Here is a 13,271-nt window from a genome sequence, read left to right as displayed (position 1 = left end):
TTTTACCTGTCCTAAGCTAAAATTAAAGTATGAAGGGGGATTGGATCATACTGGTTTATCAAAAGTAGCCTGCTACCCTGTTAACACTTGGCGGTGTTTGGACGTAGGTAAACGACCGCGCGATAACTAAATGTACCTATACCTACACACCTGCTTTGTGACGACTGCCCAGCTAGGGCGTCCAGACGACGCGTAATTAGCGAGATAACTGTTGGTTAACTTTACTTAGAAGTTTATGAATATTTATTTTATATGTAATTTTTTTTCGTCATATATGATCCTCAAATAACACGTCCTCAAATATTGATAGTAATTCACCAGTCACCCTGTATATATACCTATATACGGTCGAATTGAGTAACCTCCTCCTTTCGAAGTCGGTTAAAAACAAAAGAATTTTTTCACTTCGACTTTTTTACTACAGAAAACTAATATTTTTATTGTCTTTGAAGTATTTATAACTAACCATTGAAAAGTATGTTATACTTATACTATACAGATTTAGAAAAAAGTTTTTTTACATGCGTAACGTCTGTTACTTTTTAAATTCTGCCTTAGTAGAGTCCCGTCCACCTATAATATGTATTTTATATTAAATTATTATTTACAAAGACCAAGTTAACCACAATGTTTATATGCTGTAACATTACAAGCAAGAAACTAAATCACCTACAGTAGGTACATACTATTTGTAAGAACCACTAACTTAAGTTTAATTGTAAATGAAAGTGAAACATTAGTGTCTAAAGAAAAAAGTAAAGATGGAACCGGAAACGCATACTTCATAAATAAAGTGTCACAGTTCTATAAATACAAAACGATAAATCCAGTCTTACAAAGTTTATAATGTAGCTTTTAATAAAAATGAAAAATTCAATTCCTTCGAATTGTAAAACAAAATGCAGCGGAAGCGGCTTGGACTACGACAAATTGAGGGCGAACCAATTCGTTTCAGTCCAATTGGTCGGATATCGTTTATGTCCCCGATGCCATATCATCTATACACACAGTATTATAATGATATTGCTATGAATCAGTGTAACATAAGATAAAATGTTGTCATCGTTAACTTTACCTACATTACGTTCGGTTTATTACACGAACTGTTACTTTGTCATTGTTTACGAAGATTTTCAGTTTTCCGTACATCGATTTTTGTTTTCCTAAAGAATACCGTGTATTATGATAATAAATAACTTAAATGTTGTCCAATTTTTTCCGAGATGGCAGTTCAACAACTACAATTTATCAAAAATGTTTTTTATCTTTCAGATTATACAATTTAAATACATAACTGATAAAACTTTCTTGTTAGTATTTTTTTTTTTTTAAATTGTAAATAATCAAATTACATTTTTAATATTGACGAATGTTTGCCATTGTTTTCGTTATTAAATTGGTTGTTCCAATTATTGCTCTACAAACGGTCAACCAAAATATTATTTAAGAATATTTTAACTATCAAATTCTTGTTGTAATTGAAAAGCGAAATGCACGTATTATGCGAACGTCGCAAAATATTTAATTGATCAGGGTATGATAAAGCAAATATTAAGTCTAGGTTGAATACTGTCTGTTTTAGGTCAGTGTCGTGTTATCATGGTTAGCAGCCACACTCAAGGTTTACGCGAACAAATCTGAACATTGCATTGAATAGACGGGCTTCTGTTTCTTTATTCTTTATGTCATATAAATAAAACTCTTAAGAGTGTAACATTTCTCTGTATTTTATTTACTTTGTATAAGTATAAACTCGTTGTTTTTGAACCTTCGCAATGTCCATACAATGCGATCCTAAATATCAAATATTATTTAAGGTCTTAGTTTTAGTTTTGAATGAAGCTCTCTTATTTAAACGTTCTTTAAAAGCCATTTTACTATTTACCATTATTTACGTAACTTTCACTTTTTCCATAAGCTTTACTTTTAAAGTTTATAGACAAACTTGTATTTATTGTGTATTAGAGCCAGAAGTCGTGGTGATTTTACAAAGACCTTTCTTATATATCTTCAATATATGATGCAACAAATTATAGAATTTCCAAATACTGATTGATTATCTGGAGTTATTTAAATTCACATTTAATTTACATTATGAATATAAATAAAAATTAAATTCGACTAATTTATTATGATAACAAAAAAAAGTCAACACTCGGAAAACGTTACGTTTATTTTACTATTAACTATTGACAGAACAAAGTCTGTCCGGACAGCTAGTTATGAATAAAATTAAATTCTTATGTCCGGAACGTACGTTGCTACTTAAAAAAAACAAGCATACACATATTTTTCTCATATAAGGTATTCGGTTTAAATTCTACATTGTAACACGGAAACTAGGTAGTAAATCCCATACACCGGTAAACATATGGTTGACTTATCTCTAACAAAGATACGCGGTATGAACACAATACACAGACCTGTAAATAAGTTTCATGTTATCCCTTTCTCCGACTTCAATGCAGGCGAACACGTATTTATGTTATAGCTGTCATAACTCGGTGGTGTAATTTAATAAAACATATCTAGGCAGGTAAATAGTGCAAAACATCAGATTATGAACTGGTACAAATCCTACATATGTATATATCTACGAAATTACATAATTTTGTAGGTGTATGAAATTATTTTATCACTTACAATGATTGCAATTTTGATGACATTCAACTAAAAATATATGTCAAATACGCGTCCCACGTTGTTTCACGTTGTTTATTTTTTTTAATAAGGCTGTCAGATTATTGCCTTCAAACTAATAAGCTTTTAAATTCGCGAGGAACTTCTGCAGAAAATGTTACTAGTATCGTACATAAATGAAAAGTTTTACATAAAGCGATAAAATATTAATTGTGACGACGCGTTGGCGCAACAGCCACAGCATTGGTTTGCGGCTGTTGCGCTGGCGGTTGCGGGTTCGATCCCCGCACATGACAAATATTTGTATTGGCCATACAGGTGTTTGCTGTGGTCTGTGTTTGTGCAGTCCTCGTGGGTCTCCCCACCGTGCCTCGGAGAGCACGTTAAGCTGTCGGTCCCGATTGTTATCATGTACACATGATAGCGATCGTTACTCATAGTGGGAATATATAACCGCCAACCCGCATTGGAGCAGAGTGGTGGATTAAGCTCTGATCCTTCTCCTACATGGGCAATAGGCATATGGCCAGCAGAGTTATATCACAAACTGAAGGGATACAATATTGTAGGTTTTTATTACAGCTAAACCAAATCAAAAGAGAAGAGGCAAACAGGGATAGTGCAAGCAGTGATACAGCTGCATACAGCAAATATCTTTTATTTTTATATTATAATTTTGTAATATATATTTTTGTTATTTGGTTAAACGTTTAAAAATATATTGATAACCAAAAAAACGAGCATCCATCATCAGGATCCTCCCTTTTCAGTGGTGGATGAGGAACTTAACACTATGTCCACCACACTACCAAATTTATTTATATATTTACACATAATAATATTGTAAACAACAGATCTTATAATCTAATTCGTTTACAAAATTTCGGTTATATCGAATCTTTGGTCTCAATATACTGCTTTACTGCTTTGCGAAACACAACAGGCGTTGAAAAAAATAAGCCTAAAGTTAGATCCCGCGCGAGCATATCATTAAGCAGAGTCAGTGCTCGAATTAACGGTGACTCTCGCATCAACTTCGAACTGTATCCCATTATTGCAAACAGAGTATGTCGCCGAACGTAGTTATACTTTGGTATGCTCAGACCACAGCTCAGACTTATCAAACTTAGCACTGAAGGGACTAAATTATGTACATATATAAATGGTATGTTAATAATATATTTATTAAATAAGTTTAAAAAAAAATTACTATTGAAACAGGTATTATTTTAAAAAAGTTAGTAATAAAATATCATTTAATAATATTAACCTATAACCCTTTACAAAACAGTTTAAATTATCTCGGTTTCTTACTCCTGAGAGCATTGTATTGTAACGCTATTTCTTTGTTAGAAATATGTAAATCTCGCAGCGAACCACGCGATGGAAGCATTAAGACGAGTCAAAGAGGCACTTGTATTTTCTTAAAATGTAATTTACGAGACATTTTTTACTTATCTCAATATTATATAGTCAAATTTTAAATTGTTTTTTGTTGTCGAGAACGAATTATATATATAAACTTCGATTTTATTTCTTATACCATGACGAAATATAATTATATACTACGACGAAATATATATTAGTCACTTTAAAAAAAAAATCGTGACAAATTATTTTTAATTTGCATAAATTTTTATCTGTCAGTATGTTTAACGCTACACAATCTGGCAACAGTGAAAACGTATAGAAATGACTAAACATGATTAGTCATACAATCTTAGTCAGTAGTAGTCACTATCATACATTTTACTTTCCTAAAAACTATTTCGTGAATCGCCACGTAATTTTTTAGATCCGCCACAATTTTCGCAGAAATTTAAAAAATGTATACGAAAGAACTATCAACTCTACTAAAATATACATAAAATAAAATAAATATAAAATATACATATACTAGCTGACCCCGCAAACGTTGTTTTTTCATATATGCTATTAACCCCCTTAATCCTACCCTCCTTATAACTTAGGGCTATAAAAAATAGATGTTGGACGATCTCAGACCTACCCTTTTGTGTGCATATTGCACACAAAATTTCAAAATTTCATAAAAATCGGTCCAGCTGTTTCGGTGGAGTATGGTAACTAACATTGTGACATACATAACATACCTTCTATAAATGTTACATTTTACATGTTTTAATTACGTTCCACGTGAAAAAAATTCCCAGCCCTTTTTTATACGTGCTACTCTGGCAACGTACTTCTGCATAACTGTCCAATACTATTCTTCTTAGCGCAAACATCGATAAAGTGAAATATTAATACTAACTGCCGCATACAACTTTCCATGTGCAGTATATATGGAAACAAATTCTTTTTCTCGTAGAATGCTTTTATTGTAAATTATAGACACGCGCCCACGAAAGGTACCATAAGGAACCAGTCTATCAGAGTATAGCTCACCTATTTAAACAGAATATTTCATGTTTGTTTTCTATGTATTTTTGCATTTGTTGGTACTGACCCAGTTTTTTCATTTGAAACTGAAACTCAAAATGATAGGAAGGTAAGATATACTCTGCTTACAAAATTTCCTCGTAAAGAACGCTATTTTTTAACTCACAACACTGAATGCCTACCAAAAACTATGTTTCTTAAAACTATTAAAGAAAATATTCTATTTTATTATTATTATTTTTTTCTTTTTTTTATAAAGAACAAGTATATACGATAAAAAAATAGAACTTTTAATCGCAATATAGTGTAGGTAATGTTTTCGTGATTCGCACAAAACGGTTGATGAGAGGGCTCATTGTATCACAGTAAAGTTATTACTCTAGGAAATAATTTTTAAAACTAACTTACACTTAGGCATAACGTTAAGACTGTCAATTGAATATTTTAATTTTTTAAAACGACACATGACAATCAACGATAACTTGATTTTCAGCCAAACTGAAACCTACCTTTGGTTCGATCACTAGAATTTATGTTTATTTATAAACTATATCTGCCTATTAAGTTTGCTTGGAAGAAATCGGTATTGAGCGATAAGACTTTCCTTTTGTGCATTTTTCTCTTCAAACAGTATTGTATTTTATTTTGTTTGTGGGGTTATGATAAAGAATACATAAATAAACAAAGAAGTGTTATCTGTGGTAAAGAAAACGAAGTACTAACATCTGACTATTAACATTTTATATTATTAACACATTATATTAAAAATTGTCGTAATATGACGAAGCGAATACGACATTTAGTGTTACAACATAATACTTTAATACTGGACTAAAACCCGATTCCTATACACAAAAAACAATATTTGGATTTTGCTAACGATCCCTTACACTTTGAACACGGCATATTCGAAATTGACCGTTAGTGAGCCAAACTAAACGTTATTGTTATAATTAAGTAATTTTATAATTTATCTACTAAACTCTTCGATTAACGTGTCCTTAAAGATGTTTTCCGCTATATTAGTATAGATGGAAGAAAAATTAAATAAAGTAGTAAACAATGAACTCACCCCAGTGCTGACTAGAGAGAGCATGATTCGCTCGTTGAGGGCCAGAGTCTCGCCTTGCTTCATCTTGATACGCTTCTTATCCAGACATTTCATCGCGTACATCTTCCCCGTATCTGCCTTCCGGCATCCATACACCTTTCAACATAATATTCTTTAATATGTTTAACATTATACTTAAACTACTTACAATAATAAGAAGCCGTGAAAATCAATAGCTTAATTAGTAAAACTTTAATAGAATCTTAGTTTGTTAGAATAGGCTTTATATATAACTGGTAATATTATAGTACTTATAATAATTTAACAAAACACGTGTACGTCAGTCGGTCGTACGTAAACCACGGTATTAAGTTACGCTACGTAAGGTACTTTTAAGACTACCTTAGGAACAGCCGATCTGTTTGTTAAATATATTACAGAAATAAAAAAATAAAAAAACTTTTATTATAAGCCTAGCTTGTGTGTCGATTTAATAATGCTTTGATTTGTATGATAAATTTTAACGATTGTCAAAATATGATTAGTAGTAATATTAAATACGATATAAAACGCCAGTAACAGCGTTGTATTAAACGTGACTTCCTTTCCTATTTTGATTACAATCCTAGGAATAGCACATTGATTCTCTTTAGGGCTACTGTGCGACGTTTACACGTAACATGTGAATGAGCTCTCACAATAAGCCTTATTTTCCCCCTTTTCTCATTTTATTCTGACTTAAGAAAAACATGACTTTTAATATTTCTTCATAACTTATTTTACTTATAGTTAAATAACTTTTTTTTACTATTAACATATTAATACTAGTTTCAATTGTTACGATGTTGAATAAACGTTGTATTTTCATTCTATTACCCCGCGAATAAAAACTATATAGGTATACCGCTAAAAGATTTTCACGCAAAATAATGCCAAGACGCGACCATATGGGTCGCACCGACAATAACCTACTATCTAAGCCTTAGTAAAATCCAATATAACAAGCGGACTTGTATTACTAATATCTATTACCGTATCAGTAAAGTAAATTTTCAACTGTTAATACGACTAAAAACTGAGAATATCATCTGTTAACTTTATCAATTCAGTCGTTCTATGATCACTGCAGAAAGCGGATTGAAAAGGTGGTTTTCAATCCGGTTACGATGGTCGTTTTAATGGCATTAGTTAAGTCTTAGATTGAATAAAATAGTATAATGGAAGTAGGAAAATAGAATATGACACTTCATTTCAGAAATAGAAACAATTAAGCGTCCTTCAATGATATATTGAGATTGTGAGAAACAAGTGATTGTAATAAAAATTAAATAAACGATATAAGGATAAGAATAAACTAAAGAGCGGTTTCAACAACTTATCTCTGATATTGATCAATTACGATAAAATTATGACACAAATTTCACACAAACTGTTTTACGCTTTTTGCAAATATAGATAAATAGATTACCGAAACCAAGTCCAGTTCAGTTGTTACGCGGGCTTATCTTTCATAATAAGTATTTATTTTTCTAAAAACCTCCTTTGTTGTTTAGTTAAATAAATTATTATCAATAAAATCGAAAGCTTATCTAAGCAAGACAGGCGACTGTAAACAGTATTTGGTAGCGCGTTAATGCTTGTTCACAGAGACCAAAGAAGATTCTCGATATGTAAATATATACTAGTTTAATCTGTTTATATTTGGATTTTTAAAACGTTTGTTAACAGTATCGTGTTTACTTTTTTTTTTGTTCGTAGTCTTATTACAAAAATCCTTACTTTAAAATTAATGTCGAATAGATCCGAATCTAGTATAATTATACAATTAAAAAATACTTTAAAAACTATTAAAATAATTATTCAATTATAATAATAAATAATTTAGATTAGAATTTTCAGCTCGCTAACTCATTACCGAGAACATCGCACATTATATTACTTATAACGTTTACCAGAAAGAAATGTTTTTTTTTTAATCTTCACTCACCATAAAGACCTACGGATAAAGGTACACATATGAACCCTACTAATTATGTTAAAAGTATAATATATTAAGGTGTATAGATGAAAAAATATACTTACAAACAAGCCGTAGATTATTATAGACAATTGAATTAAAAAGTAAAAGAACTCACTTCGCCGAAACCGCCTCGCCCAATGATACGATGTACGCTGAAATCGTTCATCGTCAACTGAATATTCAGTTCTAAATTCTTCCATTGGCAAAATCTGGTATATTTGTCACTGGAAAATAACATACTATTAGAAATCATTATTTTATTACATATGTACCATTATCGTTTTCGTCGTTACCTTTCTAAGAAATTTTTAAAAGGTTCCCCTCTTAAATGCTGAAATATTTCTTCAATGTATGGCTGAAATATAACGACAGAGTAAGTAAATAACATATGAAAATAAATAGGGGCTAGTCTTTAGATTAAGACCCGTCGAAGACCCGTAAGAATTTTGTACAGAAATTATGTCGATAAACGGCCAATTTTAGCCTAGGTAAGTTAGGGTTATTTTTTTTTATTCGACGGGTCTTAATCTAAAGACTTACCAATAAGAATGCATAAATGTTATTTTACCTCAAACAGATTCGGTGGTACCTCATGTTTCATTAAATATTTTTGTACGTGCGCCACGCATTCTTTTGAATAATCCTAAAACAATATAAGTAGTATAATATATTTTGTATTTATTGAAGATAATTAAGAAACAATTTTCATTATTCCTTGAAAAAAAAAAATTGATTAATAGACTTTTGCAATAAAATATATTTAGCCTCACTAAGAGCACTTCACTCGTCAGTACACCGAAACGATTATTTATACCTTCTCTCTCTCGCGAGACCGTCAGCATTAAGACAAATAAGTAAAGCGTCGAGAGCTTTGAAAAAGGAAACAATTCCAGTCCAATTGAAAAAAAGTCACTTCAAATTTTCAATTTACTCACTAAAGAGGTTCTTAACTTATAAAAAGAAACGCTTGCATAAATTTTAGTTACGTAACAGGCAAACTAATAAATTTAATGATTCAATAAAAATCCTAGTAAGCATTGCGAGTGCAAAATTTAAACGAAAGATAAAATTTTGACTTCTATTTGTGTAATTTTACATTACTATATTAACATTATACTCTCATAACATGACAAATTCACCACATCGTTTTTATTAAAACACATCATTAATTTCCGCTATTAGAGTGCATAAGAACTATTTTAAAAACAGGCTCATTAAAAGTATTTTTCGATGCTTACAATGATGTATTATATAATTTATCATTTTATTTTTTTTTTTTGCAAAATGTATACTAAATAAAAATATAGATTGATTTTATTACTCATTGCTTTTGTCATCAGAGCTGTCGTAATCTTAAATCTTTAATCAGTAAGAAATTCTTTAACGAATCAGGATTTTTGATTTTGTTGATTTTGATCACTTTTCGTCATCGAACAAATATTTAGTAAGTATCTAAAGTATCAAAATTATTAGTCTGTAGTCGATATCTATATAATTGTTCACTTCTGCCTGTAATATTCCACCGCTAGGCATAGGCCTCTGTCCCCATGTAGGAGAAGGATCAGAGCTTAATCCACCACGCTGCTTTAATGTTTAATTCCCTACTAGGAGTAACGATCGCTATTGACCCACAAGACTGCACAAACATCCAGACCACGACAAAAATCTGCATGGCCCATACAAATTTTTGTCATGTGTGGGGATCCAACCCGCAACCGCTAGTGCAACAGCCACAGACCAGTGCTGAAACCGTTGCGCCAAAGCGTCATCTGATATTAATAAACGTATAAAAAAAAGTTAATCCTCGAGTAGTCGTCACCCAGCGTGTCTTCCATACCTCAAGGAATAACTTTAATGACTATTCATCTATTTCACTATGATATTAATAAACATATAAAAAAAAGTTTATCCCCGAGTAGTCGTCACCCAGCGTGTCTTCCATACCTCAAGGAATAACTTTAATGACTATTCATCTATTTCACTATGATATTAATAAACATATAAAAAAAAGTTAATCCTCGAGTAGTCGTCACCCAGCGTGTCTTCCATACCTCAAGGAATAACTTTAATGACTATTCATCTATTTCACTATGATATTAATAAACATATAAAAAAAAGTTTATCCCCGAGTAGTCGTCACCCAGCGTGTCTTCCATACCTCAAGGAATAACTTTAATGACTATTCATCTATTTCACTATGATATTAATAAACATATAAAAAAAAGTTTATCCCCGAGTAGTCGTCACCCAGCGTGTCTTCCATACCTCAAGGAATAACTTTAATGACTATTCATCTATTTCACTATGATATTAATAAACATATAAAAAAAAGTTAATCCTCGAGTAGTCGTCACCCAGCGTGTCTTCCATACCTCAAGGAATAACTTTAATGACTATTCATCTATTTCACTATGATATTAATAAACATATAAAAAAAAGTTTATCCCCGAGTAGTCGTCACCCAGCGTGTCTTCCATACCTCAAGGAATAACTTTAATGACTATTCATCTATTTCACTATGATATTAATAAACATATAAAAAAAAGTTTATCCCCGAGTAGTCGTCACCCAGCGTGTCTTCCATACCTCAAGGAATAACTTTAATGACTATTCATCTATTTCACTATGATATTAATAAACATATAAAAAAAAGTTTATCCCCGAGTAGTCGTCACCCAGCGTGTCTTCCATACCTCAAGGAATAACTTTAATGACTATTCATCTATTTCACTATGATATTAATAAACATATAAAAAAAAGTTTATCCCCGAGTAGTCGTCACCCAGCGTATCTTCCATACGTCAATGAATAACTTTTAATATAATTCATCTATTTCACTATATATTATATTATCATAAGAAAATAAAATAATAATCATCAATATATTTACACGCATAAACAAAGTTGATTAAAACCAATAAAGGATTCGTATTATTTTATTATAAAAAACATTTGAACTTAATTTAAACCCGGAATAATCAATGGAAACTTTAACTATAACTTTCTTCGACGGATGTTCGCACCAGATTATTACAGATAAATGAACTTTAACTAACAAACAAATTTATCGTACAGACAGTGTTTACGACTAATATATATAAGTGAAGGCTTACGAAGTGGCAGGCGACTGGCTCTTTGCCAAGAGTATCTACTTAACAATGCTTTTTGCACAAACGTACAAGTACGTCTGTAAGAACACTAATGACAATTTTAAAATTACGCAAATATTTCCTTTACTTTACATTTTTTCTTAAACGTTAAAAAAATACAAGTAAAACATATATGTATATCAGACAGCTTATCTTACATGGGTCATGCAAACAAGTTTATTTACTTATTTAATTGTTAAACTACTGTTGCACTGTAATGACAGTAGGTATATGATTCCGATTTTGTGTTTTTTTAGAGACTAATCCAGTTTCAACCATACATCATCTTCAGCAGTAACATAATCTAGGTATAGTATCTTATATTCCATCTGAATTACATTTTCCATTTCACAAACGTATAAACAATCCGACGTTAAAACTAAAAATTCGTATTTATTATTATTCGTATTATATATTTATTTATTTTATATCTTGAATTTTTTTATTTGAAAATGTTTAAATCTAAAAAAGTAATAATTTCTATTTATTTTAAAATTGTAGCAAAGTCGGTACGAGTCATTAAGAACTGTAAAATATAATCTCCTTAAAAAATCCAATCTGGCTTTTTTATTTGATTTTTTATTAATTACGCGCTCAAAGTATATCCGGGTCGAGAAAATTTCAGTACAAAGACTGGAAGTTAATTAACATATTTTTATAGTTTAATATTCGAAACTGGACATGCAAAATTCACAACATGAAAAATACAAATATTCGACTTACATGTGAATGTGCTAATAATTCCTTCATTATAAAATTGTCATAAATATCTCTCGCGATTCTCCGCCTCTCCTCAATACATTCTTGCTTTTCGTATAACTTTATCTGACGAACAAAACGTAAGATTATTATTTATTCAAGTTTAAACGTTTATTAAATGGCCACGTATTATTATTTACCTCTTCATAAAATTTTAATTGTGGCACTGGTTCCTCTGACGTTTGTTCGCAGAATTCCTTAAATAATAAATAACCTGAAACAAATATAACGTTTATATAATTTGACTTTTGATAGTATATGGAAATTAATTATAAAAAGAAATATATGAAAAATACAAATAACAAATTTTACTGATTACATTAATAACAGCTAATGAGAGGTAAAAGTGGTATTAAAAAATGGATGAACTAATCATTATTTGCCATATTCATGCATTTATTTCTAAAATTCATATCTGTATCATAATTTACAGCATACTTAACAATAATACGTATAATAAATTAATCATATACGCATTCTTTACCAAACCCTACATATACGATGTCAGTAAGCCGCATCAATGAAAATGATCCGTTACATGGGCCTTGAAGCTCGCTCGGTACGGTGATGACTGAACGATAGAGGAGCACAAAAGCAAATTGCAGTTGCATATATTGTACAAAATTAATAGGTGAAGTCAAATTACTTTACTAAGAATTTTTACAAATTTAAGTATTCATTCGTGATCAGACCAACTTTAATATAAAATATTAATTAAATATACGAAATAAAAAAGCATTAAGCAGTTAAAATAATACTCTGTTTTATAGTAATGCGATGTTATATTTTACAATATTTATATTTTTCTAGACTGAGGCATTTGTTTTTTGTTTATTTTATTATTTATTGGGAAACAAACAGTACACAATAATACAATTAGGTATTTCACAAAATAATAAGTTTAAGTCAGCAAAGTTTCCACTTATATCGTCTTCATTCTTGAATAAAATATGCAACCGTTGGATGTTTTTTTTACCATAATAATAAGAAATATTTTATCGGTTATTTAAAATAGATAGGATGTTCAATTGTTCAGTCTCCAGAGACTGAAGGTCCGGGCCTAATTCGATAAAAACTAAAATTGTGTCATAAGACTTTTAGAGAATTTATTTAAAAACTTATTTTTAATAAGATAAAATTTTAATGCACCTCACTTATGCAAATCTACAGACTAAAGAATAAGAAATTTATAAGAAATTTTATCATCACGTAGGTAAAAAAAAACATTTATATGTACTTAAAAATCATAAAA

At 30.4% G+C, this 13,271-nt stretch overlaps 1 protein-coding gene across 1 annotated transcript in view; it reads right to left on the bottom strand.

The window, feature by feature from the left end:
* The window catches only part of LOC123656122 (G protein-coupled receptor kinase 1), a 54,700-nt gene that overhangs the window by 16,917 nt on the left and 24,512 nt on the right, over nt 1-13,271 (bottom strand). Inside the window, exons 3-8 of the mRNA XM_045591832.1 lie at nt 12,160-12,233; nt 11,984-12,085; nt 8,680-8,754; nt 8,405-8,466; nt 8,227-8,335; nt 6,113-6,247 (exon numbers count right to left, since the gene is read on the bottom strand). Coding sequence (XP_045447788.1) covers nt 6,113-6,247; nt 8,227-8,335; nt 8,405-8,466; nt 8,680-8,754; nt 11,984-12,085; nt 12,160-12,233 — 557 coding nt within the window. The remainder of the gene's footprint in view (nt 1-6,112; nt 6,248-8,226; nt 8,336-8,404; nt 8,467-8,679; nt 8,755-11,983; nt 12,086-12,159; nt 12,234-13,271) is intronic.

The sequence above is a fragment of the Melitaea cinxia genome, chromosome 9, assembly GCF_905220565.1.
Source record: "Melitaea cinxia chromosome 9, ilMelCinx1.1, whole genome shotgun sequence".
Taxonomy (NCBI): Eukaryota; Metazoa; Arthropoda; class Insecta; order Lepidoptera; family Nymphalidae; genus Melitaea; species Melitaea cinxia.
The sequence above is the reverse complement of the archived record's forward strand: the minus strand, read 5'-3'. Positions and strand labels throughout refer to the sequence as shown.